Raw genomic sequence first — 24,756 nt, forward strand, 5'->3', positions numbered from 1 at the left:
CACAGAGGCCAGAAGAGAGCATTAGGTCCTCTGGAACTGAAGTTATAGGAGGTTGTGAATGTCTCAACATGGGTGCCAGCAGCTAAATCCAAGTCCTCTGAATGAGAAGCAAGTTCTTTTAAACACTGAGCTAGCTCTCTAGGGCAATTTTACAATTTCTTTAATTATATCTTAACTTCTCTGTGAAATTTTCCCTTTAAACAATTATATTAGCTGTTTATCCAGCACATTCATACAGGTTTGTGACCCCCACACATGCTATGTGATGCCTGAATTTCTACCTAATTTATCTTTTGGGGGGAATATGGTTATTACATGTGAGAGCCACTATATTACCATCTGAGAAATAACAGATGTATTTCTCTTGACCATCCTTCGTAGTTTATCAAATCATTGAATTTCATTTATATCTCATTAATGTTGCTTTAAATAATGTCTCGAACAACTTCAAAAATTGTGTGGTTGTTTTTCATATTCTCTCTATGTAATCTTCAGCTTCTTTGAAGATTGTATCTGCCATGCTGACAAATTTCTCTAAAGAGATCTGGAGATTAAATATCAAGTACTAGTCAGATAGGAGGTAAGTTCTTAGAAAAACTTGGGTTCAGAGAGGAAAATAAAAATTTGTTTCCATCAAGTTATTTGTTTTCAATTAAAAGAAAGCAAGTTGCTTTAAACAATATTTTCCCATTGTTAATTCTGTGCTTCATTTTAACCATACTAATGGTACTATTTTGGAACTCTTTGCTATCTATAGTTGGTGATTTTGTATCTGTTAAAAGCTTCTGTGTGTGTGTGTGTGTGTGTGTGTGTGTGTGTGTGTATATGCACGTGCACATGCACATGCTGTAGTGGTTGATAAAAAGCATGGGTCTTTCTGTTTCAAGCGATGAATTCATTAACATCTTAATCTTTACTATTTATTAGGCAAAAAAATTTTGGTGGGTTTACTTGATAGTAGTATTGCTATCAATACTGTATTCATTTGCTGTATTCAAACCTGTAGAGCCTTGAATGAGAATGGCCACCATAGGCTCAGATATTGAATACTTGGTCTTCAGTTGGTGAAACTATTTGGGAACAATTAGGAGGTGTGGCCTGTCAGAAGAGGTGAGGCACTGGGGGCAGGCTTTGAGGTTTCAGAAGCCCATGCCATTGCCAATTACCTGTCTTTCCCTCATGCTTATAGGTCAAGATGTAAACTCTCAGCCATCGCTCCAGGGCCATGCCTGTCTGCTGGCTGTGATGCTCTCTGTCATGATGGTCACAGACACCAACTTCTCACACTGTAAGCCCGCAAGAAATTCTTTCTTTTCTAAGTTGCTTTGGCCATGGTGTCTTAGAACAGCAGCAGAAAAGTATCTCAGACACTATCTAAACTACATCTCATTGCCTTACTGATAGGAACAGCATACTCTTTGACAGCCCTGAAGAAACAGCAACATCCCTCATGGATATATACTAAACACACGTGCCAGTTTTAAACTCATTCACGGAGAGGTGTTTGTCAGATATCTCCAAGTCTGGCTTCCAAGTTTGCTGATACAATAGAAAGATTCCCGAAACTCAGTGGATGGTTGTCTCTAGAATTTGCCACAGCCAAAGGATGCAAGTTGAAAGAACAGACTCAAGTCGAAGCCCCTGAAAAACGAGGCTCAAGCTTTTCAGAATTCTCTGCCACAGCACAGGTTGTGTTTACATCTGCCAGCACTGAGCTGAAATGAGGGATTGCTGTTCACACGGAGCCCTCACTGGAACCAGGAGTCTAGGGTTAATATCAAGGGCTGGCCATGTAACTACCTTGTGGTTGTGCAACTGACGAAACTTTCTGATATTTCCGGTTCCCAGAAGGTAATCATGCATTCAGTATTGCTACAGTTTTTATTTTGTTTTTGAGACGGGTATTACTCTGTGATCCCCGCTGTCCTGGAACTTACAATGTAGACTTCAAACTCACAGAGGTCTACTTGTGGAGATCTACTTGTTTCTGCCTCCTGAATGCTAGGACTTGCGGCACGCACCACCACATCTGGCTTAGTTATTGCTATAGTTTTATCTTAATGGCCTCCAGAGGCCCAGGTGTTAAAGGCATGGCCAGTCTCTAAAGAGGCACTATCAGGAGATTACAAAAACTTTAAGAGGTGGGGCCTGCTGGGAAGTCTATAACTCAGTGGTTCTCAACCTGTGGGCCATGACCCTTTCAGGGATTGAAAGACCCTTTCACAGGGTTCACCTAAGATCATCAGAAAAGCACAGATGTTTACATTATGATTCATAACAAATACTTCATAACACAATTACAAAGAAGCAATGAAAATAATTTTATGGTTGGGGGTCACCACAACATAAGGAACTGTATTGAAAGGTTGTAGCACTAGGAAGGTTGAGAACCACTGCTCTAGATCATTGGGTATGTACTCTCAGGGGATGTTGGGACTCCAATCTCATATCCTCTCTCTTTAGTTTCCCATGAGGTAAGCAGTTTTTTCCTTACCAACCACTCTGGCCAGAGATACGCTGTGTCACCATAAGGCTAAACACAATAGGACTGATTGAAGGCTCCAAAACTACCGGTCAAAATAGTTGGCATAAGTTGATCATTTCTAGTATTTGCCATGCTATAGCAAGCTTCCTAACACAACTCTAAGCAACCTTGTCCAAACAGAGCAAGCACAGAAAGCCGCATAAGTGAAGGAAGTGTTTGCTAGTCAAAAACTCAGAAGCAGTTCAGGGCCAGTCTTATAGGTAAGCTGGACTCTGGCTATTGGTCAACTAGGTTCACTCCCTTCTGCACACAGAGTTAGTAGGAAAACATTGAAAAGTGAGACACTTCTCATTTGGATTATTATAAGATATATATTCATATATATACACAGAGATATTAACATATATATACAATGTATATATTCAATATTTACATATGTGTGCTTATACTATAGGTTCAGCTTTAAATATAAATAATTTCTCTAGAAATGTTTAAGAAAAATGGGGTGGACTTGCCCTAGCATTTTAATAAAATGTGTAAAACCCAGAATTCTATATGTTTAGGAAATTCTAATCAAAGTGGCTGTCTCAGGCTAGGAAGTAATACAGTGACAGAGTGCTTGCCTAACAACTCAGGTGATCCTGGGTTCTGTCCCCACCCCCACTCCATTCACTTCCCCCAACTACAACTCCTGTATGGCAGATTCTCAGCTGACTAAAAGAGGCTGAAATATTAAGCTGAAATTGGTGATTACTAGGTTATGAAACATTTCCTTCAGCTTCCTTGCTCTCTTTCATGAGCTGGACTGTCAGTCACTAAAGGGGGAGAGAGAGAGAAAGAGAGAGGGAGAGAGAATATTTACTCTCTAGAAAGGCATGCCGTGTATGGTAGGGAATCTAGGGGATTTCCTGATAATAGGATGGCGAATCCAACCACAGTGATATGGTTCTCTTCATTCAACCTATCAACTCAGATACTAATCACTTCCAGAAATACTTTCGCATTCACACCCATCAGTAATGCTTTTACTGTCATTGGGATATCCCCAGCCCAGTCAAATTGACACACACAACCAGCCAATATATGCACAACCATCAGAGACAAGCTTAGGCAATGCCAGTAGTCAAGATAAGTGAAGCATAAAGAACAAAAATTTTATAGCAGAATTATGTATGAAGGCTTATGAATTGCATGGCTTAGGACTTTTCCAAACACAGAGGGACCATCAAGACAACACCCAGGCATCTAAGAGGACACATTTGAGTATGCTGAATAATTTGTTTATTGTATAGGTTTCATGTGTGCATGCGCATATACTCATGCACCTTGACCCATGTATGGAGGTCCAAGGACAACTTTCGGGAGTCACTTCCCTCCTTCTACCACAAGGGTTGGGAGGATCGAACTTAGGTTCTCAGCCTTAGCAGCAAGCACTTTCAACTTCTGAGATGTCTCACGGGCGCCAAACAGACTTTATTTAACAAATTATTATTCTTATTTATAACTTTAAAAACCTAGACATGTTATGTGTGGGCTTCCATCGGCGCTTTTACTAGAGTCTCAAGAGTATAAAGCCCGGACCTGATAAAGACAGGAAGATAATAAAAATATTATTCACATTGGTATGTAAATGTAGGAGCAACTCAATAAAGCGGTGACCTTCTGTTGTTGCTTTAGCGAAATACCACAGACCCAATAGCTTGTAACCACACAAGACATTTTGTTTCCTCAGCCATTATGTGCTTCTGTTTGTAGACAATAAAATCTGAATTATGCACCTCTCTGACTTCTAGAAGCATTTGCTTTCAATGTCGTCTGGGATTCATTATGTTTAAATAACCTTATTTAGAAGAAATAAAGTAGAGTATATAGAACATAGTTGAGTTATATGATATTTGTTCTTTTTTTCTTTTTGTTTTTTATGTTTTTTCTTTTTCTTTTCTTGATATTCATTCTTGAATCGAGGAAATAATCGTTGTGAGAAGAAAAATGTTAGACACTGTAAATAAAGCAAAACAAAACAAAAATAAAAGCCAATATAGCCCATATTTAGAAAGTATTTCAGCATGTCATTTTCCTATAACCGGTTCCAGTCTCTTTGTCTTATTAATACTGGTGTCCCAGTGACAGGGAGTTACTCCCTGCTTCCCAATGGACCCAAGACAGACACTAGACCAGAGACTCACTGGCATATTCCAGAATGTTTCTTTTCTCTTTCTGCTGTAGCAATGTTTGATATATTTTTTTCCCCAATCCTGTCATGTGGAAAAATGAAATTTCAACAACCATAAAATATTTTATTGAAGTATGGTTATTTAATACATGTGGCTGGGATCTGTGTATGGTTTGTCGCACCAGATTCATGGGCTGCAAAGTTGGCCCCATGTGGCATTCGTGAGAAGTGGTGGAACCTTTAAGGGGTGGGGTCTAGTGAGAGGTGGTTAGATTGACTCTTGGAAAATATTAACAGGTGAGAGAGGACAGTTAGGTTCTGTGGTACTAGAATGGTTACCACAGTTCAGCTTTTCAACTGTTCTCTTCTTCTTCCCCCTTTCTGGCCGCATGACCTCTCTTTCCTATGCTATTGGCTCTGAGGCTCTCAAAACAAGTTAATCTCCATGCCATGTTTTGGGACCTTCAGAACTGTAAGCTAAACTAATATCCCCTCTTCCAAAAGGATTTACCAAGACATTCTTACTCACAAGATGGATGCACCAGGAGATGTTAGTATTAAGAAAATGACTTCCCAATGATAACCAAACTACATTCTATAGAGACACAGTAGTTAGGTATAGAGTAAGGGACTGGGAAGGGCAGATCTCTCCAGGAAATGGAAATAGAATACATAGTTATGGATGGATATGGAGGGCTGGAAATGGAAAATCAAGTAGGGAGTGAAAGGGAATTGGGGGATGAAGGGAAAATGTATAGAGAGAGACAGGTAAAATTAAGGACTATTTGAAAGCTAGTATGGAAATCTAAGACAGTAGAAGAAGTTTCCTAAAATATATGCATATGTGAAGGTGATCTAAATGAAATTGCCAAATAACAGGTGAGACAGCCCCCACTGGCCATCTCTTGTCACAAAATGAAGCTTTCAATACAGGGATTAGGTTACATCTAACAGAGTTGTTGGCCAAGGGGCCCTATGGGACCTCTCCCCAAACAAACCAAGCTATTGCCAAGCCTCTAGGTTGCTCTCCACAAACTGACAGCAAAGACCAGTTGCTGAAGACAGCACCTACACAACTCACTGAACATGGGGAACTCTAGCTGGTGTTAACACAGAACCTTCACCACTGCGTGCTAGCATTTTTGGTACAGGAAGGTACTCTGCACGCTACCATATGAGAAATATAAACACCAAACCAGCCACAAATCTTTTGATCTACAATAATGTCCTGCCTGCAAGATATTCTGGTGCAATCGTGGCACACTGTGGGAATAACCAGCCAATATCTGATTTGACTTAAGGCCCACTGGCCCACTCCATGAGATGGAACCCATACCCGACATTGCTTGGGTGACCAAGGACCTAAGACTAGACAGTCCAGGGACATAGGGTAAAACTAAATATTACTTCTCTAAAAAAAAGAAAAACCTTCTCCTCAGGGCTCAGGGAACCCTGCAAAAGAGGTGGTGGAAAGAGTGTAAGAGCCAGTCATGATGGAGGACACCAAGGAACAGGGACCTCCAAATCTAAATCAACATGATCGACACACTCACACACTCACAGAGACGGAGGCGGCATGCACAGGTCTGGTTCAGGGCCCTAGAGCTGAAAAGAGAAATGGACACCCCCATTCTAATCCAGAAGCTAACTCCAACTGATAACCACTTACAAATGAAAATTTAGATTTCTCTAAGTGAGTCACACTGAGGAAACAAAGTACCCTTAAGAGTAGGCTAGGCTACAAGCTCAGCCATAGATGGCCAATGGAAAAGGAACTCAATGGCATTTTTGGAGGCTCTTTGTTTCATAATGTCAAAACAAGGGTTTCCTTTAGTTTCTTTTGAAAAAAATTTATCTTGCTATGTATATGTATATAAATTTTCCACTTTTTCTACCCTGCAGGAGTATTTTGTGTATATATTATGGTTTCCAGTTTAGTGTTTTTATGGGGTTCCTGAGTGTGTGAATGCGTGGGTCTCTGTGCCTAGATCTGTTTCTCATGCCTTTTTTTTTTGGTTCTTTTCCTTCTTTTTTCTTAATTTATCCTATTCTTACATGTTAGTTTTTGTTTTGTCTTATGCTATATCTTATTATTATCCTTTAGGAACCTATTTGTTTTCCAGTGAGAGCTAGAAAGGGAGTGGATCTGGGTGGAAGAAGGTGGGAAGGAACTGGGAAAAGTGGAGAGAGGGGAAACCATAATTGGAATATAATACGTGAGAAAAAAAATCTACTGTCAATATAAAGAAAAAAAGCAAAACAGAAAGTGACTTCTCTGCCTAAATACAGCCTCAACAAGAAAGAGGGAAGACCCAGAAGGCCTCGACTGTAGACCCAAAACTACAGACCACTAAGGAATGCTGAGAGAGGGAGAAATAGTCTTTCCCAGGGAAGCACACAGCAACTGGTTTTCCAATACCAAATGATCATCCCTGAAAATATACGTACCAGTACCATTATGTGGACTGAGCAGGTTATACCTATGTATTTACAAATTATATATACAAATATTATATATAAACTATTTATTATGTGTATGCACACATATATGTAGCAACAAGAAAAAGGCTGTGAATTTGAAAGAAAGGGAGGGGCTCTATGGGAGGAGTTAAAGCAGTGGTTCTCAACCTCTGGGTCCTTTCATAGGGGTTGCCTAAAACCATTGGAAAAACACAGATATTTACATTATGATTCATAACAACAGCGAAATTGCAATTATGGAGTAGCAATGAAAATAATCTTATGGTTGGGGACCACCCCAACATGAGGAACTGTATTAAAGGTCACAGCATCAGGAAGGTTGAGAACCCCTGGGTTAGAGGGAAGATGAGAATGATGCAACTATATTACTCTCAAAAATTAAAACTGATATATAATAAAAAAGGGACTTCCATCTGAAGATGGAGGCATGGCTGCTTGTGGTCCCTCTGCCATGCTGCTGGCATTCTTAATTTGCAGAACCAAGGACTACAGGTCAACCATGGTTCTACCACAGTCCATGTTCATTTTCACCAAAGTTGCTCCGTCATAGTCAGGGGCTCAGTTAGAACTGTTTTGTTTACTCCCAGGACAAAATCGTTAGAAGCAGAAGATTATTTCTCATGGGCTTAGTTGCTGTATTATGTTCGGCCAAGTAAAATATAGAACACTAAGTCTAAAAAGATCTTATCTACTTCCTTTTCTTGATAGGGAACATTCAAAATCTAAACATTTTCAACAGTCCCATAATCCTTACTTCTTCTTTTCCCAAGCTGAGATAATCATAAGAGTATTTTTAATAAAACTCCCCTCCACATACTTTCAAAGCATATTAAATCAGCTCAAAATTATCGCCAATACTGTATGTCAAACTAACAGTGAATTGAAGCACATGATAAAGATCAATAGTAGAAAAATTGTCACAGAAAAGTAACTTAGATATTAACACTTTTTTTTAAAGGAAAAACTATGTTAATGTAGAACTCTGGGCTTGTAAAGTTCTGATATTTCACTTATGAAATGCCTGAGTCTTTGTGGTTATTTAATACTAACAACTGATACAAATGTCCAAACCAGATGCATATTGTAACAGACCACACTGAAGAAGGCTGTGGTGGAGCAGCACAGGGGCGAAAGGCAAGGATCCTTGAGGATCTGTTTGTTTAGAGTTTAACTGTGATCTACAAGTTAAAGACACAGATTTCGTCTTTCAGAAAACAAATTTTGAATATGTAACTTCATCTCCTTTTTTCTAATGTAGCACAAGGGAGACTGGATGAAATGGTCAGGTTCAGGGGACTTGCTGAAGAAACAGAGGTGGCTTGCTGACAAATGCTGCGAGAGTGGGGGACAGTAAAGAATCAAGGAGAGGGACATCTGTGTGGTATCAGGAGAAGACCTTTAGACTAGTAGACAAGTTGGACATGATAGCAGTAATAAAATCTGCTAGTTGGTAAGAGAGCTGTCCAGGTAATGATGAATTGCCTGGGTAAGGTCCACAAGAGGAAAGGAAGGAAAAGGAGGGAACAAAGGAACGAAGGAACGAAAGAACGAAGGATAAAAGAAAGATGTATAAGCTGGACACGATAACGTTTTACACTGGTGGTGTTTGCTGAGTAATCTACGTGAACTGATTAAAACATTAACGGTGCTCCCATCAGCCCCTTGCATGGGGAAGAGCAGGATGAAATGGGGGCTGAGTGGACAAGAAAAGCACTCTTCACCTAGACTTAGTTCTTGCTTTGACTCACAGGATGTCACGCTCTACTCCTAGTCCTAGTTCAGGATGAAGATGCTATGTTCCCCGATTCCTAGAAGTACACGAAAATCACTCCCAGAAGACGATAAAAATCGCACAGGCGCTCAAATTATGACCAAATTTCCTATAATTTAAAAGTGCAAACAGTGCCAGACACTTGAAACAAGTCTCCACTGGAAGAATCATACAGATAAGAATGTTTTTGACATAGTTTCTCTGTATCTCTGACACTCACTGTGTAGACCAGCCTGGCCTTGAAATCACAGAGATCCTTCTGCCTCTGCCTCTCCCTCTTGAGTGCTAAGATTAAAGGCATGCACCATCACCAACCACCATGACACATCTTAAAAAGGAATCAGATAGACATTCCAGAAGAGACAAACAGTTAAGTGATTGTAAATGGTGACTTTTCTTCATCTCACCCACCCCACTGGACCTGTTCTCTCCATCCTTCGGTCCCCACAGCCACTTAGAAGACAACCACTCAGAGGCTTAATATTAATTGTAATTGTTTGGACAATAAATTAGGCTATTACTGGCTAGCTCTCACTTGTAAATTAACCTGTTGTTACTAATCTGATTATTATTACATGGCCATGGCTTACCAGTGATGCCCTGGCATGTTACACCTTAGGCTGCTACATGCATCTTCCTGTCTCAGTCTTCTTTTCTCTCTCTAACACTGCTTGGATTTCCTGCCTAGTTCTATTCTGCTCAGCCATTTGCCGAAACAGCTTTATTCATCAACCAGTGAGAGAAGCACATATTCACAGCATTTGGAAGGACATCCTACATCAAGTGACAGAGGTGAAGTTTGCCATTAGCAGTACAGTTTAACAGCTACCTCAAAAGGGAAACTTGAGATTTTCTTTTTTTCTTTTTTTTTTCCATTCAACGATTTACACTTCCTCCCCTCCTCCCAATCCCCTCCCACTCTCCCATTCCCGCTCCTCCCTCCCCCTTGCTGCTTGAAAAAGGACAGGGAACCCTGCCCTGTGGGAAGTCCAAGACTCTCCCCACCACATCCAGGCCTAGGGAGCTGTGCATCCATATAGGCTAGGGTCCCCAAAAGCCAGAACATGCCGTAAAAACAAGTCCCAGTACCTTTGTCAATGGCTTCTCAGTCAGCCCCTATTGTCAGCCACAATCAGAGAGTCGGGTTTGATCACATGCTCATTCAGTCCCAGTCCAGCTGGATTTGGTGAGATCCCATTAGACAGTTGAACAGGCACACTGTCTCAGTTGGTGGACCAACCCCTCGCGGTCCTGACTTCCTTGCTCATCTCTTCCCTCCTTCTGCCCTTGGGAGCTCAGTCCCTAGCTCTGATGAGGGTCTCTGTCTCTATCTCCATCCGTTGCCGGACAAAGATTCTATGGTGATATTCGAGATAATCATCAGTGTGATAGTGGGGCAAGGCCAGTGCAGGCACCCTCTCTTCTGCTGACCAAGGACCTAGCTGGGGACATCCCCGTGGAAACCTGGAATACCCCCTAGAGCCAAGTCTCTTGCCAACCCTAAAATGATTCCCTTAATGCAGAATCTGCTTCGTCTTCCCAGCTCCTATATCTGCCCTTCCTCTATCTCCACCCTCCCACTCCCCCAAGCTCTTGCCAGTCTTTCCCTTCTCCCATCCCTCTCCCCCTCTCCCCTTCCCTCTACCCCACCCTCACCACCCCCATGCTCCCAACTTTTGCTGGGCAATCTTGTTTGCTTCTAAGTTCCAGGCGGATCTATATATGTTTTTCTTTGGGTTCACCTTGTTCTTTGGCTTCTCTGGGCTTGTGAACTATAGGCTTAATGTCCTTAGTTTATGGCTAGAGTCCACTAATGAGTGAGTCCATACCATATTCATCTTGATTTACTTAATCTACATTCAATACATTGAGTTCTGACTGTTTAAAACTCACCTAATCACTGAAAATGACATACAATTATAAAATACAGCATGATTAGTTCTATGTCATTTGAAGACAACATTCTTAAGCCACTGGGAGACTAAACCCATAATAATTCAACAGAACATTTATCATTCCCTTGAGAAATCTTGAGCTAATGAAATGCAAATGAATTTCAGAAAAATATTAGCATTTGTGACTGCTGTGGTTTTCATGTTTTGTATTATTTTACTAGAAGGCCACAAGGAGTTCATTTATTTATTAACTGAACTCTATCTAAGGCATTTAAGATAATCACACTTGGAATATTCTCTTCTAACTTTTCTGCCTTAGACATTCGTGATGGTCAGATGATCATTGTCTGAATTTAGAATATTTTGCCACATTGTTAGTTTTTAGTCAAGATATGTGACAGCGATTTTCAACATTTTATTTTTGGTGTACGTGTGGGGGTTGACTTCTGTATTTTTCTGGACTTCCCAATTGCCACCCATAAGAAAAAAACTGCCCTAGATAGGAAATATCTTAATGCAGAAAATGCTTCAGGATTGCATTTTCAACAAGATTTCTTTGGCTTCTGGGGCGAGGCATAAATACAGTTGGTAACACAGAAAAGCACTGTGTCTGAGCACAGAATTGGATCTGATTCTTTTCCAGTATTTATCCTTATGCAAAAATACACTGTCATTGTGCCATGTGACCTTTTAAATGACATGTCTTCTGGCTATGACACCCACACTATCCATTAGGCAACCAGTTGTAATGGGGGGTTTTTTGTTGTTGTAATTTTTTTTTTTTTTGAGACAAGGTCTTTCTATGTAGTCCTGGAAGTCCTGGAGCTTGCTATGTAGACCAGGCTGGCCTCAAACTTATGGAGATCTACTTGCTTCTGTCTGCTTCTGCTTCCTGAATTCTGGGGTTAAGCATTAGTTTTGGTTTCATAAAATTGCAATAAGCAGCAAAGAGCAATATTCATATGAAGTAAATTACAGCTCATGGTTTATTTACTAAACAATCACACAACAACAACAACAACAAAAATGCAATGAAATAAGAAGTGTGTGAAACTGAAAGAGAAAAAAAAATACCAGATGACTACTTCCTGGAGGATGTATGGAAGACAATATAGACCATTAGAAATGGATTAGAAAATGAAAGTCTAACTAATAGTACCCAACTATGAAGGAAGCTTTCTGGAGTCTTATTCCTGCTTCCATCACAAGTCATCTGTGTGTCTTTGGAAAATCTACCTAGTCCTTTTGCTAAGAAGGAACAATGTAAGGTGGGAATAATAAAGGTTGTGTAGAGAATTCTGCATACGGTTGTGTAGAGAATTGAGCAGGGTAATATTTGTGAAGTGTTTAGGGCTCGACTTAGGTTGTTAAGTGTAGGGCTTAGAAAGCGTTCTTTACCATAGATATGACTTGTGAGATCTAGAATTGATTCTTTGCAACAAATAAAACATCACCACAGTTTCTTTATGTATACAAAGCGTGCGAACATACTAACCACTGCACACGGTGCTCACTTGTTTGATAGTGTATGTACTTCGTTTTCAGACTTCCTTGTCTAATTTTTCTGTACACTTTGTAAAATTATTGCAAAATGGTTAGTTCTTACATGACACACACATTTAGTTGGAAAATTATAACAAGATGGTTAGCTCTTATACGACACACACACACATATCATTTTCTGAAGTTTGTTTTTCTGTTGATGACATAGTGTAAGTAGAAGTGAAAAATTTCAAGGTAAATATCAACAGCATGATAGGATGTGAAAGGAGAAGCATGCAGTGTATGGGCTGCATCCCTGTTTCAGTGTCGGGGACTGACCATGCTGGGCAAGCACTCAGCCTCTGAGCTACACCCCAGCCCTTTGAGGGCGAGAAATACTCCTGAGCAGATGTTTACTTGAAAGGCATTTGTAGACAGGTAATTTTTGAGCAAACCAAAGGTTCAAGCTTGTGGTTGTCATGGCTTACAGGGGCTCTAACTTACTGAGGGCTGCTGAGCTAAGCTTTTGGCTACCACATCATGGATTTATACCATCCCGTCTGCTTTGTTTTGTTTTTTAAATCGACATGACACCATTCTGGTTTTTATGTTTTGCTTTCTTTTTTCCTCAAATTCCCTGGTTCTTAATAGAACTGCCCTCTAGAAGAAGACAGTTGGAGGGTTTGCATTTCTGCTTGAGCAGTTTCTTCCTCTTGATGCTTTCTCATTTTTCTGTTCTGTTTCCGAAAAGCACACGCAGGAAGAAACTAGCGCCGGAGATTTTTCAGAGAGAAGCCTTTACAAGATGCACACACACTTCTCTTATTATGGGGGTTCTCACTACACTTCTTCAGTGGGTGATGATAAACTCCTGGTGCCTTAATTTAAATGCTTGTTTTTTTAAATTTATTTTTAATTAAAATTTTTCCCCTCCTCCCCTCCTCCCATTTCCCTTCCCCTCCTACCGTCCTCCCTCACCCCCGCTCCAGTCCAAATGCTTGTTCTTAAGAAGAGAAGGTGGACATTGAGAATGTTGGGGTGTGGGGCTTTAGGGTAGACGATGAGAGGGGATGATGAGAGAAAAACCCCACTCTATCTTCTATTTTGTGAGTTGTGTGCTGTGGCAACCATTGACTCGACTCTTACACATCTGGTTAAAGACTGTGGTTTGTTCTCAGATGAGCACCCAGGGAGCGTGCCTGTGAAAGTCACACCTGAAATCTCAGACTGGGGGTGGGGGCCTAGTTTGAAGACCTCACAGGCAGCAATGCTCAGTTCAGCTCAGCTACCAGGTCTCCTTAGACTTGGCAGGTCTCTTGAGCTTGGTTTTGATATTAGCATCGGGCAGGCATTAAAATAAATGACAAGTAATTTCATTTGTTTTTGAGGCTGGGAATGTGACTCAGCTTATGCTATGCTTGCCTAGCGTACAAGAAGCCCTGGGTTCCATCACCAGTACACCAGGTGTGGTAGGGCATGTCACAGTAGAATCTCAGTCGTGGGGTGGTGAAGACAGGACGATCAGGGGTTCAAGGTCATTCTCAGATACACAGAAAGTTTGAATCCATCGCATCTCAAAAATAAATGATAAAGAGAATAAAATTAAATAAAAGCAAAATGAAACAATGTGTGCTCTCTCTTTCTCATTCTTGTGTGTGTGTGTGTGTGTGTGTGTGTGTGTGTGTGTGTATACATGACATGGTGCTTTTATGAAGGACAAGGATTACTGTGGAGTTGGTTCTGTTCTCTCTCTCTCTCTCTCTCCCTCCCCCCCTCCTTTTATGTAGTTTTTGGGGATTGTAATTAGGTCTTCAGTTTTGTAAGGTCTAGGAGGAGAGACAGAGGCCACTAGTTGGTTTTTGCCCCCCCTGGGTAGCTTAGACCCGAAATAATAACACAGAAACTGTATTAATTAAATACAGTTTAATTGGCCCATTAGCTCTAACTTCTTATTGGCTCTTACATCTTAATTTAACCCATTTTTATTAATCTGTGTATTGTGATGAGACAGTGGCTTACCGGCTAAAGTTTTTAGCATTTGTCTCCAGTGGCTCCATCACTTCTGTCTGACTCCGCCCTTCTTTCTCCCAACATTTAGCCTAGCTTTCCCTGCCTACCTAAGTTCTGCCTTGCTATAGACCCAAAGCAGTTTCTTTATTCATTAATGGTAATCACAGCACACAGAGGGAAATCCCACATCAGTACGGACAACACCTTTACCCACTAAGCCATTTTGCTGCCCTGATCATGAAGAATTTTTGGTGGCATTAAAAACAGCTCACGTCATTACAATACCAAATGGGAAAAAGAATGCAGTCATGACTAAGGAAATTAAAATTAGCTGGTCTCACTGACATCGCCTGGCAGAGAACTTAAACCTACTTCTGTTCTGTTGTCAGAACCTCCAGGACTAACAGCTTCGTGTGTTGGAAAAATGACATCACGATTTAAATGACATTTCTTTGATTTTTCTTTTCAGATATCTGATGAATCATTGAACAGAAGGACAGCTACTCTTCCCTCACTGTCATAGCCCACGTCTTCAAGCCTTCCTTGCTCTTAAGGATCTCATTTCATGATGTGAATCAGATTGATTCACTGAGAAAGCTTGAGGGGGAGGGGAGAATATACATAGTTTAATGTTTGGTAAGAGGGAAGAGGGAACTGCTAACTTTGAAAAAAAATGCATGTTGTTTTATCTTTTTTCCTGTTTGCACTGTTTTCTTCCCCTTCCTGGAGCACTTTGTCGTGGGGTAGGAAATTCTTACCACAGCCACAGAATTTTTTTTTTTTGTCTTTCTTCCTCTCAACTGTAATCTAAGCTCACATTAACTAGCAACATTACACCAAATTTTTTCTGGAAAGTCAGAATCTCAGATGTGTGACAAATGAAAGATGATTATCTGTGCTTACACTAACCTTTCTCTCCCAAAGTCAGGGAGTAGGGAGATTCAGTGTTAAACCTCCAACAGAGACCCGTGGCTGAATGTCCACTGATCTGACAAATGGACTCTGTGGACATAATTCAGTTAAGGGTCTTCACACGGAGAGACAGTGCTGGATTCCCTGAGCAAATCAATCACAGAGGATCCTTCTAAGAGAGGCAGAAAAGTCACAGTCAGGACATCAGGTTTGACAGCAGAGCAAAGGCCAGAATGATGTATCCACTGGCCAGAGAGCAGAGATGTCATCTAGGTTCTAGGAAAGATTGAGTCCCCAGAAGTGAAGCCCTGGCCATGCCTTGAGTTTAGCCCCTTACAGCTGTCTAGACTCCGACTCCTAGGCGCTGTATTTGTGTTGTGTTAAGCCACCAATTTTGGGATTGCTAGAGTAATACCAGAAAAGTGGCACGCTTTCAATTCTCCAGTGTTATATATGGACCTCCAGACTAGATTGCAATTTCACCCATTTCCAAGGAGAAATATATATTCTACATTAAAAGACAGGAAAAGGCTGTGCACTTTTTTTTTCCTATTGGAGAATTTCCCTGAAGTTAATTGTGATTGGAACATTTACAAGTGTAGGCTCCAAACAGGTCAATATCCCATGCCTGTTTTGAATGGACAAATCCATCTGTCTCAGGCATGTTCAGAGCCGTATTGTACAGTTTATCTGTGAGCAGCAGGAGAGGAGAACCAATGAGCTGGGAGATAACTCACTCTGCTTCCTCTGCAAAGCGTTGCACAGGAAACCTACTGCTGTGTCAAGTCCCAGAGAAGTTTCTTCTCTTCCAGCTTACTAATCAGACTGAAACACGTCAAGTCCAAGGAAAGGGCAGGGAGGAAAGGAGAGCTCGCTGCTGATGGTTAAGAGGTGCTACCACACAGAAGCCAACGGGCGAGCAGAGGGAGGCTGGCCATGGTCACTACTGCTCTCCTACCTGTGAGGAGAAAAAGTACCGAGTGAGCAGCAGAAACCAGAAACCAGAAATGCCTTGCCTTTGGAGAACTTCTGACCTAGCGGCACTCTTGATATGGGGGGTCTTTGTGGCTGGTGAGTCTGAATTTCCTTTGGGAGAAGAACGAGGGGTGAGAGACCTGCTGCGTGCTGCTTTTGCGCCTTGCCCTTTTTGCAAGGCAGTGCAAGCCAATTGCTGTTGTAGAGATGGGGGGGGGTCCTCTAGATGTGAGGCATCTCATCACCCCTCCTTTCTGCTTCGCCATATTTATTCTGTTTTGTGTTCTACAATATATGCATGGCTATAATTTCCTCCACTGTCATGTCCTCATCTCCCCTCCCCTGTGAGGACAAGGGAGAATAAATTAAATATATATTTATAGCAAGCGAAGTGACATGGGTTCTCTGTATTTTCTCCCTCTTGGAGAAAAATTAAAATGACTGTCGTCTCCCATATCTCGCCTAGTTCTCCCTTGCCAACAGTGTAAGTCTGGAATACTTGTTTTTTTCTATTACTTTCTGTGACTGTGGGATTTACTCATAGAGTTACGCTAGCATATCGGTGATGTATGTCTGTATTTATCTTGAAGATGTGTGGGCTACGGGAGACACTTTCTGAATCAGAAGGTGCTCTCCTCGGTGTCTGCATTCTTGTAGGAGGTGAATAGAATTTGGGGCTACTGTGGGGGTGTCCTGGTTTCACTATAGGAGCTAGGTGGGAGTTAGTGTGGGAGGGCATTTTCGTGTTTCACTTTTAGTGGATGGAGAAGCTGCAAAGGAACAACGCACTTAGTTCTAAATTTTTATAGTTCAGCGATTTAAAGGAGAAATGGTATTTTTTTCTCTCATCAGAATTCCTTTAAAATCTTTTCTGTCATCTCCCAGAAAAAGATTATCTCATGATAGCCTTGTTTGTGAGCACATGTAAAATAGCTCTGTTCTACCACCGCACCTCTCTGCTGAGATTTTTTTTTTACATGTCTTTTTTCTTTGATGTGCGTAGCAACCCAGTGAGGTAGGCATGGAAGACAGATCCAACTTACAAAGCTAGAACTTGAGGCTTAGAGAGTCGAAGTGGTTTGTCCGTGGTTCTAAAAAGGACATTATGAAACACTTGAGTGAGCCATTTGCCCGTAGGCTTTTCACTGCACAGAACCACCCTCTGTAGCACTGCTAGACAGTGTTAAGGTAATATTGGGCTAGAAGTTAAATGGGAAAAGAAAGATCTGCATCTTTCAGTAGCTGAGCTTCTCTAGAAAGCTCCTGAAAACCGTGCAGGATGATTTTGACAGGGAAAGCCAGGCAGACAAGGAGCTGTTTGTGTCCTGTTGCATATTAACTTAGCGAAGCAGACAGAAAAGCAACAAAATGGAAATGCTAAGAGACAATTTAAACTTTAAAGGCGTAGAGGTTAATTTTTAAAACTGCATCTGAACACAAGTTGGAGACCTTGCGTCCATCAAATCTCCGAAGTCCCTGCTGGCATCATAAAGTCATCGAGTGTCTAGAATGCAAATAAGCAAAGGACTTTATACACACGATCTGCACGCTTAAGTTCACGGAGAAATCATTTAGGATGGGGAGCTGAAAACCAACCAGGGCCACAACTTTATGGCTTGTTACTGATGCTGCAGACAGGAGTAGAGGAAGGGCGGCAGGGTAGAGGACAGGATGCTTTTGTTTTGCCTGTTTACTGTAAACTGTAAACCACATGGCATTTATCTAATGAAATAGTCAAGGCAGAAGTTAAGAAGAAGCTAAACTCCCCATCTCATGCTTGGCTGCTTGTCCTCCACTTTCACGGACAGTACCATTTCTGTCTACTTACTTTTGCCCCACTGTCTTCTGAGTTTCCCTATGTTCAAATTATAGTTTCATGTTCTGACCGAAATCATTACACCTTTTATTGAAGTTACTGGTTTCACTAATGTAGAGAGAGAGAGAGAGAGAGAGAGAGAGAGAGAGAGAGAGAGAGAGAGAGAGAAGAAAAAAAAGAAGAAAGGAACCAACTCTCCAGTGTTTTTTATTTTTTTTCTTTTCATAATTCTTACTCCTTTTCTTCATCTTCCACTAGGGGGCAGGCAGTGACAAGAGGAGACAACCAGCTCTCAGCTCTAAAGAGATTAAAAGCAGCATCAGAAAAGCAGAGAATTGTCCTCACTAACTTCAGTCCTATCTTCCTTTTTTTATTTTGTGTCTGCTGTAAATTTTTCCTAATAGCTTAATATACAGATGTGTTTCTGGAGCTTCATGCTCAATATTCTGGTAAATAAAAATGTTAAGTTCTCTCTCTCTCTCTCTCTCTCTCTTTCCCTTTCTCTCCCCCTTCCCTTTTTCTCTCCCTCTCTCCCCCTTCCCTCCTCTCTCTTCCCCTCCCTCTATCTCCCTCTCTTTCTTTCTCCCTTTCTCTCCCTCCCTCTTTCTTTTTCCTCCTCTTTCCCTCTCTCTTCCCCTCTCTGCCTCCCCCCCGTGCATGTGTAAAGTGTGAAGAATACCAACTAAACATTTCCAGCAATCTAAATAAAATTAAATCTTCAAGGAACATTTAAAATCAGAAAATATTAAAGTAAAAATGAGGAAAGGTAAAACCATAGGGTGTTGACAGCGTTACAGAGGATCTGGTCTTGAGTTTGGCCTTGACTGAGCTTTGGATAGATAGGGTAAGTCAGAGAAGGAAATTGGGAGGAAGGATGTGTAACAGGAACAAAGGCCAGGAGGTTCTGTGAGACGATGGTCTCTAACTTGCATGAACAGTGTATCATACAATAATAAAAAATATGACTGCATTTCAAGGGATTCTAATGGAAAATTGGTTATCTGGATATTGTACAGTTAACAGTGAGGTCATCTATTAGCTTGTAAAAAAAACAATATTATAAGGCAGTAGTTTTGGAGGATAATGTGACAGTAGCATCCTGTTGTTTGGCAGTGGCACTTAGTAAAGTCTTCCCTTTGAAGCAGAAACAGGGGGCTTCTTAGCAGGGGTTCCTACAATAGGAGTTCCATGCTATTATATTGGTGTCTGAGAAGGGAATCGTAGAGGAAGGACATGATGCTGGACATTCCTCTCCATACTGGGGAGTATAGGGAAATCCAGCATTTTTGAAGCACACTTGGAACAGGTGTTTCTTCAAAGCCAACACAGAGATTCGAACGACAGAGAAAACACCAGAAATGCTTGCATTCAGGTCTAAGGAGCCATAACGATTTCTTTTCCTCTATAACAGAGAACAAGATCTCATAAGAGATGGGAAAGAAGACACTATCACCAACAGATTATGTGCTTAGCCTTAGCTAGGAGAAAAGACATACTCTGAGATTGAGAAATGGGTTGAGACAGACGTTAGCTACAGGGAGGCTGGCCAGCTCAGAATGGCTAGAATAAGATGGGGATAAATGAAGGTGCTCACTGTAGGTAAACTGCTTCTCAGTAAGACCATGGGAATTTTGGCTGATGATCTCCTGAACAAAACTATCCAGCGGTTATTTGGTTTTATATTGCGTCTGAAGAATTGGTCTATGTAGTCATTAAAAAGCTATGTGTGACAATGAGGTTTTGCCTCTTCTCCCATGTTGTCCCCGACTCCCATTTTCTATCTCCTGACTGGGTTTAGGGAGCAGGACAGTGGGTGCTTTGTGGCTTTCGATTGTGTGACGCTAATATTTCCTAAGAAGTAATCACCATTCATCACTTGAAGAAATGATAAACATCGCAGATATATGTAATTTTTATGAGAGTTGATTATAATCTACTCATTTCCCCCCAAGACCTGACATCATTTATGCATTAACACTAAACAAAGGAATTTTAAGGTTTTCATACCTAGAATGTATATGCCTTGCATGTTTGGAAACTTCCATTCTGAGAACACAATCTTATTTGTGTTTAAGGAAAGTACCATAAAGAAGCTGCAGTGATGAGGTACACCTGGGAGTTTTGCTTATAGAGAAGTACTTTTCTTAAGCATCTGTGAGGCTCCAAACTGTTGATAATGTGGCAGGTTTTCCTGGAGTCAGACTTAGATGCGGTTAGGTGTATAGAACATTCCTCCATCTCAGCCATCTCTCTCCCCAGACACAGCAGGCAGGGGTGGTGGTACTACTGAGCTAGCTACCTTCGAGAGATTCCACACTGACCAGAATGCCTTTTACCCCCCCCCCATTCATTTTTTGGGTGGGCTGACCTAGGGAGGGCTTGATTTTGAGCAAGGAAGGCAAACCTTCCTTTGTCCCTTCTGGGACCCTCTGAAGTCCCAGAAAACTGAGGGCTGTCTGCTGGCAGCGCTCTCGGCTGGGGCAAGGGGCTGTCCCTGAAGGGGATTCTGGGTGGCACATTCTAGATATGCACCGTACTTGCCACCTCCTATAGTCTTCATTCCGTTTTGAAATTCTGAGTCTCTATCTGGTCTTATTTCCCCAACTAATATTATATCTTTAACTTTTATTTCACTTTTCTTTTGCTGTTGAAATGTTCTGTTTTCTTTTGTATGAAAAGAATTATTAACAATTTTATGTCTGAAACCTTTATTTTACTTTCGTTATCAAAGCACGTTGTTTGCTGGAGATGTGTAGAGTTCTGGGTAGAGATCGATTCCCCTGCCCCCTTTTAGCACTGGAAAACTCTCATGAGAAGCCAGCCTGCCACTCACATATTTTCTCTAAATTTAATCTCCTATCTCATAGGGCTGTTTTCAACATTACATCCTTATTGCTGGGGTTTGCCACATTTAATCTGTCTAACTGTGGTATTTCATCGATAAGGGGTTACTTAATCTTTTTAGATAGTATTTCCCCACTTATGAAACAAGTAGGTATGACACTATTAAGAGATACAGACTTTTCAGGAGGGAAGGACTCAAGATGCCTCTATATTAAATTCTTTCATTTTGTATGAGGACCAAAAAAATCCAGCCATGTTCCAGGAACTGCTGACCCTGTCCCCTCACCTTTCATTGGACGAGCTGGCTTGGAACAGCTCTCCAGTACCAACAACAGAGGGGAAAGAGCCGCGCCAAGAGTGTGTGCGTGCGACTTCTGGTTTCCGATGTGATGCGTTGGAAATGACAGTGACATTCAAGAGAGAAACGATAGTGACTAAAGGTTTGAGATCCCTGTTTAGGAAAAACAAGTCACAGCTGGAAAGAGGCTTGGTCAGTCAGTCAGTAAAGGGGATGTTCTGCCATGTGTCTGTCACTGTGCTTTGTACCGGGGATATTTGGTGAAGAAAGATGTGGAGGGGCTGGAGATGTAGCTCAGTACCAGAGCATTGCTCTGTCAGGTATAAGGCTTTAAATTAAACCCGAGCACTTCAAAAAAGACAGCTATAGATCATGTTCTATGGGAGCTTAGAATCTGGCGGGGATTATTAAATAATAAAATAATTAAGCAACATAAAGAATGTAGGGAAAATACGGGGTGGCATAAAATGTAGTTGGTGAGTCTAATCTTGCCGGAAGTGACAGAGAAGGTGAATGGCAGAGCTATTCAGGGAGAGCTCTGAGAGGAGCCCTCAGGCTGGTGGAACAGCCTGCGCCACACAGAGAGAGCTGAGGTATGGTAGGGGTGAGCGAATCCACAGTATGGAGGTTTAGCGGGAATTTTGGATGATGGGAGGGATAATGGGAGAAGAATTAGAGAAACAAGAGTAGGTGAAGCCCCACGGAGGGTGTTGCATGTCTGAAACCTCAGCATTTAGGTTGGTGGGGCAGGCGGTATGGCTAACCTATGCTACCTAGTTAGACACTGTCTCAAAGGAGCAAACGAAGTCAACAAATGTTTTTAAAAAGAGGGGCAGCCGATGCTTGAGAGGAATACCTCACACCGAGGTGCTGGAGGACAAAGGTAGTTTGGTAGTTTACCGAGAGGGTCCTGAATAGGAGGCAAGGAGACAGAAAAGGAAATGTGTAGGTGTCGTGGTGGAGGTGCAGAAAGGGGCTTCACAAGGAGAAAGTGGCCATGTGTGTTGTTAACTTAGAGAACAGAGAGAGGCGGCCCAAAGATTAGTAAGTATATTTAGGAGCAGTGCTGTCCTGCAAATATGAGTCATAGTTAACCATATGTGTATTCAAAAAGGTTGAGGCAAGAGAAGCTGCTAGTTTCTTTTTTTGTTTGTTTGTTTGTTTTGAGATAGGGTTTCTCTGTGTGGTCCTGGCTATCCTGGAACTCCTACTCTATCAAACTCATAGAGATCCACCTGCCTCTGCCTCCCGAGTGCTTGGATTAAAGGCCAGCACCACTATCACCCAGCATAGCAAAGGAAGGTTTTAAAGGTGGAAAGAGAAGGATTACACAGATGTCTTCAAGCTGTCATTGTTGGCTGCAAGGATTCATGACATGAGTGGGGTCTGTCTGTATTTGCCCATTGTTGTTAGGTAAATGTCTTGCTTTCTGTGCAAGAAACCAGTGGCCTTTATCCCAAGTTCTACAGAGTCACAATAGCTCTCGTTACCACACAAGATCCCTGTCTGTCATGATCTTCTGATTTATTCAATGTTTAAAAATAAGCTTTAATACAAACTTTCCAGTATAAAAACCCAGTCAAGCAACTCAGGTGCACAAATACAGCTGAAGAGATAGAATTTGAATATAAAGGAGCCGGTGTCTTTCAAGATTGCAGTTTGAGTAGAAGGCGGGAGAGCAGCCAGATTGCTGGTGCTGCTGGGGAAGTGAGTGGGAGGGAAGCAATGCTGAGAGCCCTGGCCACTCATTCTAGAAGTGAGGTAGCAAAGAAGGGAAAAGACTGTAGCAAGATGGGAAAACAGAATCTACCCCCTTTTGCTTTTTAAATCTCTATCAACAGTGGTAAACCCTGGGCAGTGCTAGGGATAAGGACACCATCTGAGACAATGTGGTTGCTTAGTAGGAATGTCTTTCTGATCTGTGTGTTTGTGTGATTTTAAGGTACTTAGTAACTTCCTTTTTTCTTTTGACATTTTCTTACTTTACCGTGAAATGTCACTGCCTGCCCAACTAACCCCTTTGCATGTTACAGGAACATTTACTTCTATGGCCCTTTCTAAGGTGTTGACAAAAAGTTGAAGTGGTAAATACATGGAGATTCCAAATGATTAAGTCTGGCTATTTTTATTCCCAAAGCAAACCTTAATTGGTCCCTTCTTAGAAGTTGCCCAGGGGCTCTTGTGATTCGGTACTTTTAAGTTGTGCCTTGAGGAATCAGGTGGTGGTGACACAAACCTTTAATCCCAGGAGTCAGGAGGCAGAGGCAGACAGATCTCCAAGTTCAAGGCCAGCTGGGTCTACAGAGGAAGTTCCAGGACAGACAGGCTACACAGAGAAATCCTGTCTCAAAAAAAAAATCAAGCAATCAAAACAATAACAATACAACAACAACAACAACAACAGAAACAACAACAACAACAACAACAACAACAACAACAACAACAGATGTACCACACAGAGTCTTCTATGGCCCTAAACTTCTAGGGACACTCAGGCTTTCGAAGTTCCAGGCAGCTGTGTTTTCATGAACCTTTCCAGGTTTGTGTGGAAAGAGGCAGCATTAAGAGCACTACTGTAGGACTTTCTTAGTTTCTTTGCAGTTTGGGTTATCCCTGTGCCACAGCCAGAGGATCGTGGCTCATTCTGATGCAACCGTCTTGCAATGTGGACTTCACCCTCCCACTGGCAGGGCATCTGAGACCTTGCTTCATCCCTCCTAGCATGCCCAGAGCTCTGCCAGCTAAGGGACACTAAGCTACTTCACTGTTAGTAGCCTTAAACATCCTTATTACCTCATGTGTCTGCAATCATGACCCCTTAGGACTTTTCGAAGGGAAACCACTTTGCTGTTTGCCTCATGCTCCTTCAATACATCTAGAATCCTGCTTGCCCACTTAGCTGTTTTCGTTCTTTTAACCTCTACCTCTTTCCGTCTACAAGCACGCGGTGTCTCACTGTTTGTAAGACACTTCCTCCGTCTTCACGCACCAGGTATTGCTCAATCTCTTTCCCACTGTTTTGTCATGAACAGGTAACAAAGTCACGGTCTCATGGCTTCCATCTCATCTAGGGCAGAATCCTTGAGAGTTTAAGCCTCCATTTTGTTGACTCAGTCGGCTCTGCTCTCTAGGCCTTTTCAGGCTGGCTTCCTCTTCAGCATCTTTGCTAAGATGGCTTCCTCGTAAGTCCCGAGAGCCATCAGGGACATTCTTATTGCCAAGTTGTAATCTTCTTACTTCAAGGTTTTCCCATTTGTGCCAGGAGATCTTATTTCTTCTGGACTTCTTGATACTATGCTTATTTCTGCTTTGCTGCACTTTCTGCCATGTTCACAGCCTCCAGGAGAACCCTAGGTACGCAGGTTTGAAAGGTCTGTGTTTGACCTTTTCTCTAATTTCCATACCACAGGCAGACACTCGGCGGTCACAGGCTTGGGCCCACACGCAGTCACTCATATTTTCAAACTCTAAATTAGCCTGTTCTTTAGTCTAGTGTCTAGAGTTGCTGGAAGGATGAGGCCCAACAATGTAACTGAAATTTTTGGCATGGTTTGTATTCATGAACATTTAAAAATGATTATTTTATAGTTCTCCAAGAGTTTTCACATACGTTG

General features: G+C 41.7%; 1 protein-coding gene across 1 annotated transcript in view; it reads left to right on the forward strand.

Moving 5' to 3' along the window:
- The first annotated feature begins 16,216 nt into the window (after positions 1-16,216).
- Positions 16,217-24,756, forward strand: part of LOC101991977 (cell surface glycoprotein CD200 receptor 1) — a 121,996-nt gene continuing 113,456 nt past the window's right edge. Inside the window, exon 1 of the mRNA XM_026787582.1 lies at positions 16,217-16,280. Within this exon, the coding sequence (XP_026643383.1) occupies positions 16,217-16,280 (64 nt within the window). The remainder of the gene's footprint in view (positions 16,281-24,756) is intronic.

The sequence above is a fragment of the Microtus ochrogaster genome, chromosome 2 (genome assembly GCF_000317375.1).
Source record: "Microtus ochrogaster isolate Prairie Vole_2 chromosome 2, MicOch1.0, whole genome shotgun sequence".
Lineage (NCBI taxonomy): Eukaryota > Metazoa > Chordata > Mammalia > Rodentia > Cricetidae > Microtus > Microtus ochrogaster.